Source organism: Zophobas morio, unplaced genomic scaffold (genome assembly GCF_036711695.1).
Source record: "Zophobas morio isolate AGI-343-1 ecotype UQ-CSIRO unplaced genomic scaffold, CSIRO_AGI_Zmor_V1 ptg000110l, whole genome shotgun sequence".
Classification (NCBI taxonomy): domain Eukaryota; kingdom Metazoa; phylum Arthropoda; class Insecta; order Coleoptera; family Tenebrionidae; genus Zophobas; species Zophobas morio.
Window position 1 is genome coordinate 197369 of NW_026972215.1, and position 16459 is coordinate 213827.

At 33.4% G+C, this 16459-nt stretch overlaps 1 protein-coding gene across 1 annotated transcript; it reads right to left on the bottom strand.

The window, feature by feature from the left end:
• Positions 1 to 1688: 1688 nt before the first annotated feature.
• Positions 1689 to 4358, bottom strand: LOC135144889 (uncharacterized). The gene is made up of 13 exons (XM_064077017.1): positions 4059 to 4358; positions 3791 to 3985; positions 3597 to 3698; positions 3357 to 3473; positions 3168 to 3305; positions 2950 to 3109; positions 2743 to 2892; positions 2585 to 2685; positions 2378 to 2533; positions 2236 to 2326; positions 2103 to 2179; positions 1926 to 2040; positions 1689 to 1828 (listed from the first exon to the last, which is right to left on the bottom strand). Exons 2-13 carry the CDS (start codon positions 3848 to 3850, stop codon positions 1689 to 1691), a joined length of 1407 nt encoding a protein of 468 aa, XP_063933087.1. The 5' UTR covers positions 3851 to 3985; positions 4059 to 4358.
• Positions 4359 to 16459: the final 12101 nt, after the last annotated feature.

Genomic DNA, 16459 nt, shown 5'->3' on the forward strand with positions numbered 1-16459 from the left:
ACATTCTTCCTAAGAGTGTGAGGATTGCCTTTTGTCCCTAGCCTCAGCGTCGTACAAGCGCTGTAACTGACAAGCCTATATATAAAACTTGTGTTCAACTCGTACGGTAGTCCTTTAAGCTTTCCATGGTGTGGACCTGAGTTTGGTAAAAAGGTCGACATCCTAACGTGGAACATCGTGCGAACGGAAACATATAATTTATGGGTCATTTAACCCTCTATTTTCCGAAGGGATCGACTTGAACGTTACTCTCTAATCAAACAAAGGAAACTTTAACTTTATTTTGACACTAACGGCTAATTAACTGTGAAACCCTTGGAATGTGATTATGATACCTTCCTTCAGATTGCTCTGGGCTGTTGCACGTTGCGCTACGCACGGCTGGAAACACTTGCTCTTAAAAATGTTAAAAACTACGAGGTGGATAGAGCCTTGAAGCAGATTCTATATTACCTGTATCCATGGATGCTTGAAACTTGATGTTCGCAAACACTTATAGACTAACTAAACTTGTTGCATTCTTGAATGACTCTAAGAGACTTTAAACTAAAAGGCTAATTAACCTTGATATTTTGAAGCTTCCATTGAATACTAGCATCCCCTGTAGATGTTATCTTTACTGTAGGTAACTATACAGGTCATGCTGAACCTTGAATGATAAATTTGGTAAAACATGCTAAGTTCTATACGAGTACTTCTCCTTAGTAGCGAATAGTTGCGAACGAAAGCGTTTGGAGAATGGCCTGTAGAAAGGGTGGTGTTTAAAATAGTATTACGATTGTTCCAAATCAGCAATGAAGTCAGCTAATTAACCGATGGGATTGTATCTAATCACACTATCTTGTGTGGTAAAATACACCGTTTTGATGGTTGGTTAGAATAGTGCTATTTACTAGTATATATATAACCGCGGCCGCCGGCGAATATGCAATTTTAAAATTTTACTAATGTAATGTTAAGTTTAATTAGTTTTATGTAGGGTTGGGTGGGCGCCTAATAAATTCTTTTAATCGCGGTTAATATGTAAGGAGGTCAAGAAAGGTATAAACCTTTACTTAAAGAGAATTACAGATTAACCTAGTAGGATTCTCCAAAATGTACTTTAATAATTTGTAATAACGACATAATATCAATTTTGCCATCCTATTAGATAAGATATTTTTTTTTCGTTACACGGACAACTATATTATCTCTTTGTCCCTATTATGCAGAATTTAAAAATTATGCAGATTTTATATAATGTTACACTTAAATCATACTATTAATATATATTGTTTGGAGATATTACGCTTCTAATAGCCATGCAATTTCCTGGAAATTTAGATCATATATATATGGGACCGGTTTATAAATTTATTATTTCATAGTTTTATATTGCCAAGTTAGGGTTATTTAACGAGTACTCTGATCTTCAAATAGAGTTAAACGCTGATATTAGATGTAACACACAGTACTGATACAATCTATTTTTAAATAATTACCCTCCACTGTATTAAGTGTAATGGTTTAAAAGTTCAGTAATTATATTATTAGGTTTAATACCTTAATAAATGATTCCCTCCCCCCTTCCCCAGTCGCCCGTATGTTAAGGCATATATATCTAGTTTTATCGTGAGACGGCAAAGCGTGAATACTTCTCAGTTTTTGGTCTTAAAGATTATAGGGGGAATTTTCAATATAAGTAATTTTTATTCGTTTTTAGCAGACAAACTCTCCCATTCTCTTATTTCACTTACTGTAAGTCGAATGCGTTCCAGAGTATCATTAACGAAAGAATCTTTTTCAGCTAAAACGTGCACAACTTTATAATCCGGAAATATTTTCATCCCTAAATGATAGGTAAATATTAGTAAAATAACTTTACGTTATAGGGCAATTTTTACATCCTCGCGTACAAAAGTCAGCTCACCAGAAAAATAGTTTACCGCGCTGGTCGTCCCTTTGCTTTGAAATAAGAGCCGACTCTCCGATTTTTTTTAGCATATCTTTATAGTGATGGAGCAGCTGAAATGGAGAGGCCATCTCAACTTCCGGAAACTCCTTAATAACGCTGACTTATAAGCAACTAATAAATGTATATAACAAACAAAATTGCGGCCTACTTTAATAATAACGCTGCGTTGGTGCATCCAGACGGGATCCGCCAGGTCCTCTTCGAGACTGGTTGCCTTAGGAAACCCTAACAAGTGAATTACCTAATGGTTTTTTAGCTAAGTTTTATAAAAAAAGGAGCACCTAGTTTTTTAATACGGAAATACAATCCTTGGAGAGCGTAAAAGCGAAGATAAAAGGTGTATACTTCGATGCCCTGCTTTCGGTTTATTTCCTAAACACACACCGTTAAGGCTCTAATTAACAGGGTTGGGGTCTTAAATACCGTCAAGTAGTTTTTTCCGATACCAGCTATATCCCCTTCGAGGAAAACCGGGAAATTTTTGTTGCCCCTAGGCTGCATAAGGGCGGCTCTAGCCTTCTCCAGCATCCCAGCGATAATTGGGCGAAATATAGTGGTATCAAAAATGTTTCGTCGAGCCTTTTAAATATAATCACATGCACTTAATTAATGAGGGGAGACTGCTCTGACTTTATTTCTCTCCTGAAATTTCCTCTCATTCCTTAAGACAGCATATATATTTTCTTTCAAGACCCATCCAGGAATAATCTCGTTTAATGCGGGGCTCACGTCTTCATTTGTCAACTTAGAAAACAACAATAAGCTAACCATAAACCTTATGAGACTACCTGAAAGAAAAGTGCTTGGAGAGTTAATAAGCGAAAAAGGCATTGCAACTCGTTGAGGAAGTGTGCAGACGCCAGAAGCAATTACAGAGTAGGGCGCCTCGCTCATGTTCGTTGGGTATTTAATACTGCAACCAAGCCCGTAAAAGACTCCTAAGTGAAGGCTTAGCACATCCTATGCTACATTCTAAACGATTATGAAAAGCTAACCCTCACCAGGCCATATCTCCTGGTCGGGCGCCTTCGACGTGTGGTTGGACCCCACGTTTGCTCCGTAACCCACGTTCCCTTTACCTTCCGGCCATAAAGCAGCAATGAGGAGCGCTTGGTGATGGAATCCCACAAACGGACCCAAAAGGGAAGAGGTGCACTCCACAGGTAGAAAATTTAATACTCCTCAGTAGTTTACTAGTTCAAGGTTTAGCAACCTCGCCCCCAGAAACACCGCTGTTTGGTGCCACAACAGAGTGACTGACTTTGGCATGGCTTTTTGCATAAGAATGTTCGCAAAGGAGGCTTGTACTAACGACAGCCATTGTTTCAACCGAACAGCCCCATTGAATAATCTTTAATAATAAAAAAATACATTCGAAAGAAATTTAAAAAGAGGGTGTTACAGAAGAATCAACGTAAGCCCCGCTTGTCACATGGACGGAATCCTCCAAGGAAGAAAGAAGTGTCGAGTTGTGTATTGACGTCACAGCATCGATAAGTGCGTAGTCACCAATATAAGACTATATATATAAAAACCTTGTTTCTTTAAATATAAGATAAAGAATTTTACCGCGACTTTAGAATATCCATTGTATATAAAAAAAAGATCTACAAAACTTAGCAGGAATAGAGGGAGGACTTACATCCGTTACTTTATGAGTATTTAGAATTCGTGTGCCTTGCCGAATAACCGACAAAGGAAATTCAGAGCACTGTTTATAAGTTTGAACCGCTTCCTCATATCTCTAAGAAAATATTTTAAACATATTTTTATGCTTTGTTGCTTTATAAAACTGTTTGTGGGCACCCGGTAGAGAATTGAAGTTATGTCTTATACCTGAACTAATTCCAACTTATCTCTATTTTTAGCCACGACAGTAGCGGTTTCAAAGAGCATCTCTGCAAAAATTTTTGTATCTCGTCCTCCAACTTCGGGACCGAGTTTAAGATTTTGGCCGTTCCCAAAACTGGTAGTACTGGAGCAAGAAATTTCATCGCACCCACGCAGCACTACACACTAGTAGATAACAAACTTATTAACGTCATAACAACATAAGAAATTATGATAATATAGGATAAAAGTATTTATATAGACCACTACATACTTCATCCACAAAAACTTTAGAAACACAGCCACAGTTTAAAATTAGTGAAGCTTTGGACACAAAAACATTTCGTAAGTAACTATTAAAGATTCCACACTTATTTGTAGTTATTAAACATGTATTATCATTTGATTCTATATTGCTGTTGTGGCGTAAGTATGATTCATCCACTATAATAAGACCATCAAAATGGTTTCCGTGTATTAACCGGGTAAATTTTAACTCATCCTTATTAATAGAGTTCTTCTTACTTTGATAAACTATGAAATTATTCCAATTATCACAATAGTTATTAGAAACTTCTAGACTCTTTATTTCACTAGCTGTTAAATGGCGATACTGAGAAGGTAGGTTGTTAAATCTACCAGATAAGTGATCTAGCATAAACAAAATAGTTTGTTTAAGCTCATTTAAAGTTGTCAAAAATGGGCTTCTTTCCAGCGTAAATAACTCTTTTTGTATAAAATTCGAAACACTTCCTGCCATGTATTTTAATACTTTAACCAATAGATAAAAAACCAAGATAAAACACGGAAAGCAGTAGACCGATTTTGAGATGAAGCAATAGAGATCACAGTTTATTTAAAGTGGCTCTTCAACCAAAAGATGGTCCTTTACACCAATCACAATGCAAGAAGAACAAAGAAATAGTACTGCAGTTTTCTTCATTAAAGCCCAACTAAGGTGACTTACATTACTACATTTAAATTTTAGATTTTCGAGAATTAATATCTACTAATTTTTAAATATTGATATATATAGTTTTATTTTTCTTCATTAGTTTTTGCGTTATCTATGTTCATTCATCATTCTATTAATAATTATAGTGTTTTATTTATAAATATTTTTTAAATAAAAGTTCAAGTCTTAAAATGTTGAAAACCCTGTGTAAAGAAATAAGAATTACTTAAAGGGTAAATACAGTATAGTAAGTGATTTTTATAACCTTGTTACCGGCTATAAAAGCTAAAGGTATTGTCTTAGGTAAATGGACTTGGTATTTCCTTATAGAAACTAAGTATATTTAGATTAAATTTTGCTTAAGAATAGTGATGCGACAGCGATAGCGTAAAGCTAATTTTTTAATAAAAGGGATTGGGCCACGAATGTCTATAAATATATTATTTCACGTTAGTATAGTGACTGTAACTAAAAGGGGTTAAATTAGGTTTAGATCTAACAAGATGTAAACGTAATTTATAAGCCAGAGTGTGAGTTGTCACGGTAGCTCAGTGGTCATTTGATATACAAGATTAATGACGCGGTTCGATCCCCATCGGTGCAGTTCACAATGTACTCATGGTAGTTACGTAAATCTTCTTTAAAAACCAATTTTGATTTACCACTCATTCCATCCGGCCTAGTGTGACGAAAAATCGCTTTTAAAAAAAAAAAAATCAAACAACCTGAAGAGTCGAGTCCCTTATCGAGGACTTTCTGATGGCTAGGTACGTCTAAAGCTCAAAAACGCTAATATAATACGAAACAATTAGAGCTTAGGACTGGAATTAGTTTGGTATTAGGCCATGTTATAAATTAAGATGGTTGAGACGCACGTAAAGGAAGTCATGCTCGTAGAAGTAGAAACTCAAAGGAATATGAAATGGATTGTAAAAAAAGCAAACACACGTATATAGTATTTGTCGTGCTTGTCAGGGACAGAATACTTTCGAGTGTAATGCAAAAACAACTCAATATAAGATGTTAATTACGTCTACTTCCTTTTACTTGTTATTTAATGGCGGTAAATGAAAAAAATTAGGCGAAAGGGCAGTCAAAAATATTATAGCCCAACATAGCTAAATTCACGGAACTTTTTCCGCTTTGTCCACCAGTGTTTCTCTTTAAACAATAAAAATAGTTTGTGAGGTGGCAAAACACCAAACTTTACAAATTAACAAAAAAAAATTAAAATTTTTGTTCGTTTTTTCGCTAGTGTACACATGGTCCTTAATCGGTATGTATAAGAAGGTCATCCCAGAAGTTCAAAACGATCAATATCCATTTTCGAAAATAATATAAATACCCTACAGAATAAAGAAGGGTAATCGTTTATGTAAAGGTATTAAGGCCAAGTTGATAGTAAAAAAAAAAACATTTGTGTATTTAAAGATTTAATGATACGCTTAAAGCTTACTTTCAACGATATTTATCTAGATAGCTTTTTTCGTCTAAATGTTTTTGTTAATGAACACATAAAGGTCATGATGTCTCGAAGATGAATAAAAAGCCTAGAGATATTAAGGAGGGAGTTTTAGAAGCTGTAAAGATAATGTCTGCCAGCCTAAAAAGAGTTAGATGACAGAATGTATATTGGTTGCTTTGTATGTGTGGTGTTGATCCCATAACAAAATTTTATAAAAGTTCTTCTAAACAGTACAAAAACTGTGCTGCCTTAATAGGTTTCGGCAAAATCATCCTGCCAAAATAGAATGTTAAGCGCATATACTGACTTACTTGCGGAGGACAATCGTATGTAAAATATCGTCAAACTTTTGGGCTAATAGTAGCTTCCTCAGTCAATGTTCTATGTAATAAAAAAAATTAAACTCACAGTAGAGCCGAAGATTTTCTTCAAACTTTTAATTTATACCAACAAAAGGTGACCTAGTTTAAGTTGGAAGTTTCACAGAAATAAGTTAATATTGGTGTTGCAACTACTAAAGAAAATAAGATCTTGCAACCTAAGAATTTTGCTTTTCTCATAAAAATTCCGTTATAATGGGAATAATATGAGTTTTAACATTCAACTTGATAAGTCATGATAACTTACTGCTTGGCTGTTCCATTATCTCATGACAAAATGGTAATTTTAAATTTGTTGGAACTATAAAGTATTGATTACTTGTAAAAAGTCCTTTTGAAGTTTGCTAAATTTATTTAACAAAATAAATGGCTTTTTTCTATAAAGAGATAAGGACTCTTGTTATTACTTGTGAAACAAAACAATTGTGGCTACAAGGTTCGTATCCCCATAAATTACGTAAATGAGTACGTAACGATAGAAGCAAAGTGACTATAATACTTATTTACTCTTCGGATTAAATTGGTTCGAAAGCTGTGGATTACATAAATCAAAAACATTAAACTTTTAAAAGAAGTGCTAGGTATCGTCTCAAGTTCTTCTCAAGAACAACCTTAAAAGGGACATTTGGCACACTAACAACACACCATCAACAAAAAAGGAACAAAGAGAAAGGGAGTTATTTCATTATGGGCAATCAAGCTGTAAATATATCTTTACAAAAGATTGAGGGAGCATTACCATTATGTATGTTTGTTTAGGTTAAATTTAAGATGCTTGAATAAACATGTTTAATTTGGTTTCCGTTTAAAAGATGTCAGAGTTGATAAGTACCATAGTTGTATATAATAAATATTTGGTTTACATAGCCCCTGCCAAATGTTTAAAATCGCGTTTACTTTAAAAATATTAGTTTTTTATGATGTTTCTAATTTGTTTAGTTTTGTAGTGTATCTGTAGGTTGCTTGCGTATATTTCATGATATTCACCGAAGTATTAAAAGGCGCAATACACTTCACTTTAGATATATTAAATTGCAACTTTCACTCACTAAAATGTCATGGGAGGATATATACAGAGGTTATACAAATGCATGCTATATTTCGATGCGATGAAAGATGACACCTGTCGTTATGATCTCGCAGGCACCGTGACTAGCATTTGCGCCAATCAAAATGAGGGTTAATCAGCCACTTGTTATTTCTTGGTAAAGCAGCTGAAGCATCCACACTGCACCACTTAAAACCGTTCATTAACGCAAGTAATGCTTTGCCAGAGTTCCATTTAGGATTTCGAAAAAAAAGGACATTCTACGACGCAACACTCATTTGCATGACAAAATGGACGCCCGCGTCCCTAGTTTCAATTTTCAATAGCCGGGTGTCTTTTTAAATGTCGAAAAAGCTTTTGATCGAGTTTGGCACAAGGGCATACGTAATAAATTGCGCACCGTAGTTCTCCTTCTTGTTCTTTCTAAAGTAATTAAATCCTCTTAAGGACAGCAATTTTGGTACTTGTGTAAGCTTTGCGCATTAGCCCTAAAACTATTAACAGCTGGTGGTCCCCACGGATTTCTTCTGCCACCCCTATTCTTTGCACTTAATGTGCGCGACGTGCCCCAGCCTGACAACTCTTACAAACGAAGTGCTTTTATGCGGATGATACGTCGATTTACTTCTCGACAAAACCGCCTGTCTTATTGCGCCAGTTACAATACTTCCTAGGGACACTTGCCAGCATGTGTTATCGTCATTGGAAAATTACTATAAATGTAGAAAAGCCCAGGGTCCCTTTTTCTAACGAAGAAGCGCACTTTTTCCCCACCGCCGCTGGTCTCCGCAGATAAGTTAACACCTTGGTGTCCCCAATTGAAATACCTGAAAGTCATCATTGACAATAAGCTCTAACGGTGGCAGGTACTCTATATCGCGGTGAAGGTCAAGACCAGAGGTTAAACCCTTTACCTTTTTTATGCCCGAAGCAAACCCTCTTTGCACAACAGACGACGCTTATATGTGTTGCATATCCGTCTACTGCCTGGGTGTAACCTCTTACCGGCATCAGTCTCTACACTGTAAGTAAGATAAAACAAGCTGCTACGTCATTTAACGGGTGGCCTTACCATCAAGTCTTCTGAATGGTATACCTGACTACCATTTTTCCACGCAATGCTTATAACATTAATAAATGGCTTAAGCTAGAACCTAATGTTATGCTACCGCTATGTAGTGTTATTAAATATGGTGTTTTTTGACTCGATAGAATACCAGAACCTATATAACCTTTCAAGTTACGCGCTACAACTTTTATACCGTAAATCTCAAGTTAACTAGGAATAATTTTTAAAGATACTTTTATCAGTATACCTTAGGGAAAACATATAAAAACTAAAATCTTACAACCCTTAATTTACTTTAGGTAATATTGATATGAATCTGTACAACGTCGAGGAGTAGTTGTAGTTGCTCACGCGTTAATGGTGGAAGAACAATTTTTTTTCGTGAACGGTAACCTCACCTTTTACTATCTTTTCTACACAAACTAAAAGGAAAAGGTTTTTTTTTCCCACAAATGTTCTGAACTAAAACTATTAATAAGCGGCGATGATTTCTTGACTCTGCTGAACCGAGTCTGCACAGGAGATATTGTAAGGCCTTCAGGGGACAATCTTCTTCCTTTATGTATACTTTTGCCTTGAAAGTCATAACGGAGTGGAAAGCTTTATAGAGTAAGAAGGGGCAAAGATCCCCAGACAGATATTTCTAGAAATCTATTTTTCTGTGTTGAAATTAAGGAAAATATATAGTAAATATAATGAACGACGTCTTTACTAGTATATTGAAATTTTTAAGTGATTACTTTTTTTACAAAACCAAGTACCCATACAGTTTCCTATTTATATATTAAAAAAGAAGTTATTTTAAAAGGAATATAAACTTTTATTAACAAAAAGCTTAAAAAGTTTAATAAAAATTATATTTAAGAAAAAAAAAAACAGGAGAGCCTGAAGGCGATACACTTTTAGCTGTAGATTTACTAAAAGATAGCACCTGAGGACTAACCAGTTTCATTTTTGTAACACAGAAATTGCTTTTCTAAACTAATTAAAAATTCTTATGTTAACTATTCAATAACAATTCAATAATATTTTCAAAACTGCATCTATAAAAAACAAGAAGAATTAACAACCAAAAGTAAAGAACGTCAATTCGAAATAAAATTAAAAAATTTTGTGTCTACCCGTTACCCTAAGCTAACATCTAAGCTTATTGCCTTTTCAAAAGGGGCGAGAGCATCTGTTCATTTTATAAATAATTTTTTTTACGCTGATCCACTTCCTTTTTTTCCGAAATTTTGTTATTAGAACCCCTTAACGTTGGATTTTAATATAAGCTATGTCTTCCTTTATTATAAATTTTGCTTCGTTTACTAAAATTTCGAGGTCACAAAGAAGGAAAAGATGCAGGCTCACTTGGCTGAGTATAATTTTTATATAAAACGCTTCTAACTTTTTGTTTTCATGCGTACAATTAAGTGCTAAGTAGATAAACCATATTTTTTTAAGTAAACAATAAAAAAACGAAATAAACACTATATTGTTGTCCATGTTCCTTATATATTAAGTTACACAAAAGAATAACTTTAAGAAAATTGACCAACTGTCAATTAATTTAAATATATTTTTGAAAAGTATAACAATAGTTAAGGACCTGAAATAGTATTATAAGTTGTATTGAGAAATAAAAAACCTTTTTAAAAAATTTCCAAGGGAAATAATATAAGATAAAGGTATTATTAAATTTTATGATATATAAATAAAACAATATATATTAAATTAGTCGGTAAAAACAACAGTGGATGCATAGTTTTTATTTCTTAAACTACACACTCACATTTAGAACTCTCAAGCAAATAACAGTAAAATATATCAAAAAAGAGAGATAACTTTAGAAAACGTTTTAGAAAAAACCTGTTTAGAACGAAAAAACCCAAAATTTGGTAAAATTGATCTGCAGAAATTAATAAAGACCTTCTATCTCTTTTTTTGATCTATTGTACACTTAATCGCTTCAGAAGATAAGGAAATTATATTATCAAGGGAGAAGGGAAGCAACCCATTCGTTTATGATCTAATAAACTGTTAAATAACTACAAATGAAGGTGCAACAAACCCGTAGTGAAAAGCCAAGCCTAATTATTTACAAAATTTAATAGATTTTTCAGATAAACTGTAATATTAATAATATGTGAAAAAATGAAACCACTTAAAAGATGACTTCCTTTACTTTTAAAACCTTCTAAGAACATTTAAATTAATATTTTTATATGGAACTCCTCTCTATCCAGTAAATTCATAAATTATTTTTTTAAAAAATTGTTAGCAAGGCACATTTAAAATTAAAATTCGGCTCTAATTTTGAAGTGTCGGGAATGTTCGCAACAACCTACTAGAAGACTCACACTTCATGCACTTTTCCTTAGCGTGGTCATAAATAATCGCAAATAGTTGGAGGGGAGTCTACGTAGGACCTTACGCTGATAGTTTTATAAATAATATACTAAATTTGCAGGAGGATAAATGACTCTTGGCATTTTTACACATTGCTACTAACTTATAATAATAATTTTGGAACGCAATCGTACACTAGGCCCCCTTTAATGTGAATAGTAAAATAGGTTTAAAAATATTGTTTAAAACTAAAAAAATTAAATTACAGGGTGTTCAAGTTGTCGTAAAACCGGTTTCTTAAAAGCGAAAATATAATACATTTTAAATTTTTTTCGTTTTAATTTAGCATTTTTTTTTCATATTTTTCCAGGGGTTCAGTTTAAAAAATGTGAGTTTTAGGGATTATTGTGCGAAAGAAAGGACAATCTGTGTCGTCTTGAAGGCATCTCTGTAAAATTTTACTGCAACTTTGCGGAGTACCGCCGTGATAGACCTTTAAAGTCGTTGCTAATTTGTGCAAACGTTGCAACACTGCTAGTTTTGCAGAATAGTGAGACATGTAGTTAACAGCTTCTTGGTCAGTCATAGCCCGTGGCTGTGATTGCATTTTGTCATCCTCTTAGAAAATAACTTAGGTCTTCCATTGCTACCATCCTACTCACAAATGTCTTTATAGCGCCTCTATGAGAGAATTTAAATCGAACCAGAACGGCTATAATATTAATACCTACGCTGACGAACATGAATAAAGTGTATTAGAAACAGCGCTGCTGGTGCCGAAAATATATATGCGTCCACCAGAGGTATAGTATCGGTCCTACTCCAGTTGGGCGCCGAGAAGAAATATTGAAGACCTTACTCGGTCTTTTACATATCGGTGTAAATAACCGAATTGCTTGATAGGGTTCCCTACAATTCTGGCGACGCTGCAAAATTTCTATAGTGCGGTAAAGGCTCGACTATCGCGATGACGACATGTATTGTTATAGTTAAATAAAATAAAACATATTAACTAAACTTCTTAAAATAAAAACAAGCAAGAGGAAGAAGCAGAACGAGATGTCTAATTTTATTGAGCTTCGCGAGAAAATATATGTTAGTAATGCACCTGAATCGGGACACAAAATTTTTTTATTCATTACATGAAAGTTATACGGTAACAATTATTGTCCTATGGTATTTATCACATAACGGTTTGACTGCTTTGCGAGAGTCGGCACCTTTCCGAGATAATTCTCTTCTTCGCGCATTTAAATAAAACTACCGCCGAGTATGTCTATACCAGCACATCAGAATAAGCTGATAGGGCGTTAAGAAATTAGTTAAGTTTGTCAAGTTGAGGAGGGTATAGAAGATAGGTGACAAGGGTCTTACTCATACTAGAGTTAGTCAACCTAGTCAGGACCTGAGAGAATACTTCATCAACTTTAATGTAACATGAGCTATTAAACCAAAGTAAAACTCTATGCTGTCTTGTGCCCAATGTATGTCTCCTCAACTGATTATAATTTATTCCTTTAGACGAGTGCCGAATGTTAACTATCATAAACGAGGTAAATAAGATTGTTAGCGATTATTGAGTGAAGCGCACTCGGTCTGGATGGGCAATACTAACTAAGTGCTAAAAATACGGATGTTGACTAAATATTAATGTTAACTCCTTAGTGGGCTTTAAGTTTCTTTACAGTGCGATAGAAAATAACATTTGTTTTTGCTGTTACTAAAGACACTGAGACCGACTACTTCGCTTTGGATGTACCTGCTCACCTCAATTACTTTCTTCTTTGGAGTTATTTTAAACTACTTTTATGCTAATTCTTAATATTATTCATTTTATATCAACTTAAAATAAGAAACCAAAGAAAACTTTAAAAAATCTCAAAATAAAAAATGATAACTTTACGCGACTTGATTTTTCTTTTTTTCGCTTGATACTGCTCGTTGTTTCTGGCCTGCTTGCGATGATCATATGCCTTGAGCAGCATGCAGGCCATCGCAGATAATTTTAGGGCGGTTATGAAGCACACTGAAGTTAGCGGGAATCCATGTAAGTAAGACTACAGACTTGAAACAGGTTTCTGCTGTACTCTCGGAACCATTCTTGTTGATAACTAAAGTTTAACTTTAATTATTTACTCCTTTTTATAAGTTATGCATCGGCAATTAGCATTTGAGCTCAGGCTGACACATGCAAAAGATTTAATTCCTTTAGCAACTAAATTTAGTAAATATCTATAGTAAAATATTTGTAACAAAACTATGAAAAAAAAACTACTTATACTTTTAATTGACAGATTTCATCTCTTTTATTGCTTATTGGAGGGGCGAGTAAAGACTTTCTTTGAGGAATGGAGGTCTTAGAGTCGCAAAGTTACGTTGCTATGGCTAATACCCTTAACTCTTACAGTCACTCATTGAAAAAAATTTAAGCTGAGCTGATTCTCTCAAGCTTGGTATCTCTTTTGAGCAAATACGTAATTATTAGATGCCGATAGAAATGGATAACAGATATATAGCTGTGACAACAATTTTTATAACTTTTATATGTATTTTTTAGTAATAAAAGGAAACTACAAGTTTTCTAAGATTTGGTATTCCCAATTTCTCTTTAACTTTAATTATGGTTTAAATTGAAACTGAGAACTCCTATTAGTAGTAAAATAATGACTTACAGAATACTTGTTAATTAATCTTCACTTTCGGCACATAATCGTTCTATATTATTATGCTAACATTTTTTTAAAATTTGGAATGTTTACTAATTTAATATTTTTAAGTATTTTTTTTAAAGTGCTTAACTAATAAGTTGTTTTCTACACCCCAAAACTTGTAGTTTGAATTTTTACTAAGTTGTAAAACTTCCAGAACTTTTAATAATTGCTACTATAATTACCTTTCACTCTTAGTTATAGTATAAAGAGATCAGGTAAAACCGTTGCTTGTAGCAAAAATTTTCATAAAAAAAGGTAAATATAAAGAGCCCATCCTCTATATTTACGGATAAACTGTTAGAGTTGATTAGGCGTAATGGCAGTATCACTGGTAGTGGCTATAAAGGCGTAAATATATTTATACCCAAGGAAGGAATAAATGTGCAGAAAAATCTATTATACAAACAATATATAAAACAGTAATCGCCCGATGCCATGTCACGTCCCACGCAGGAAACAGAGCATAAATAATTAAATTCCCCCTCAGGGTGTGCTATCTACATTTATACCCGTGGCATGCTAATAAATGGACACACGTGACTAACACAATATAGAAAAAATTGGACTACAGGACTCAAACTACCATGTCTTTTAGCGCCGTTTAGTCCACGTTTTCGGGCTTTGGCACGGCACCGACGAGCGGAAAGTTTAATTTTGTTTTATAAATCGGTTTTTTTAAAAACTCGAATGTGCTGGTAATAATTATAACACTTTGCCTTAAAGTCCCAAGGAGCAACTACTCTAATTAAATTAAATTGTAGACTTTAACAATTTTATAACAGGAATCAATAAAGTTTTGATATAACTTATGAGAAATGGGAAAGTATGGGAATTGTCCCATACCACTTTTAAGGTTGACTTAACTTTATTCATGTAGATTTTTTTATGGTTCCAGAGCTTATTATTTAGTTAATAAAAATTTAATCCTTTTGCAGAGTTTATTCCTGTTCAAGTTTTGAAATTTTTAACAAAAACTTGCGTATCTGTTGAGCTGTAGTTGCCAATAAATTCGTTCCCTAAACGCTTTTCTTCTTGCAAAAACAAAATCTTTTAAAGAAAAAACGTTTTTTTTTTGGTGGTAGTTTTTAATAGTATACTTATTTTAAGTATAAACTCTTAAATTTGAGATTACTTTCAACAAAAAACTAATGGTTTAAATAAACAGAATTATGTTAACCTTTTTCTTTTCAAGTTAATTACTTGCGTTTTTGAATGACAAAGTGTTTAAGTAATGCTAACATAAAGTTCCCCAACAGGAACCACAGATTTTTTTTTTCCACAGGTTTTGACCCGTTTTAACTAAGGTTCGACATATGTATGGTAGTTCTTATTATTATACAGTTAACTGGTAAAAACTTAAAAAAAAATTATTGAATATCAATATCCGATTAATGCATGTTACAGGAAGTCTAATCTTGCTAGTGGGCTATTGAAACAAAAACTTTTCTCTTTCAATCTTCTAAGGAACTAAAAGCGACACTTCAAAATCATTTAATTTTTTAATAGAAAATGATAATTTTTTAAAGCCAATAAATATATATGTGAAAGTTTTTTTTATAATTAACGACTGGTTAATCAAGAAATACGGAGTAATGCTTTCAATGAAAAGATAACACTTAATACGTATAGCTTTGCACTAGTCCAATTCTTTTTAAGTGGTGACCCCAGTTTCTAGTCAATTTAACATTGACAGTAGGACTAGTTTAGAAAGTTTTAGTAAGCCTTTCTGTCCCGGTTTTACTTATAGGAAAACGATAAGGCAGCTAGCGTACGACACGTTACCAACAAAAGTAGAGTCAAGTTACAGGAAACGTTTTAAATACTTAATCTCCAGTTAAAAAACGAAGATTATAGATCGACCAGAAAGACTCGATAATAGTCTAATATTTCGTAACTACGGTGAACTAGAACTTAAATTTTTGGGCCATAGGGGCAAGTCGGGGTTGTAATAAAAAGGTTTTTGAGCCTTTTTACGCATATAGTACGTAATATATTGAAGTCGACAGTATAAAAATTATTATATGGGAAGTAGTCTAGAGAGATTACGTTACCTTGAAGGATTGTACACTATTGCCACTATAAAACTGACTTTAATAATTATTAAATTAAAGAGATTCATAAGCTAATACTTTTGTCACAGTTATATTTTTCTCTATTTCGTTATATATTATTAGGCCGTCCAATTAGTACAAATCTTTATTTAAGTAAAACTCATTTAGCACATTAAACTAGTCGTATCTTCCGTGCTGAAAACGACCTTGAGAATCAATCTAACAAAAATAATAGGTAAGTATATTATTGATAGAATAATATTCTAACGTAAACATACCAGCTGAGCTTTGCAGTAGAAAAACAAATCTTTTAAAATTAAACACCGCTGCGGAGCTTTTTTTTCTTTAAAGCACTGAGCAGCAGTCTTCTTTTCTTGGCGCATACAGTCAGTATTGATCATGCACTCCATTACATCATTCCTCAATCCGATATTATTAACAAATAGCTATTACTTTACATTGCTATAGAAAGAGGCTGTAGCCGCGAAAGCATGCATTAAAACTTATTTTTTTTAAAAAATATTATAATGACTATAACATGAAAAAATTATGGTAGCTAAACTAATTATTGAATTGCTACCTTCTATACTTGGACCTTTATTATAAATAAAAAGAACGGAGAAACTTAAAAAAAATACAATATTTTCTAACTATGGATACTTAAA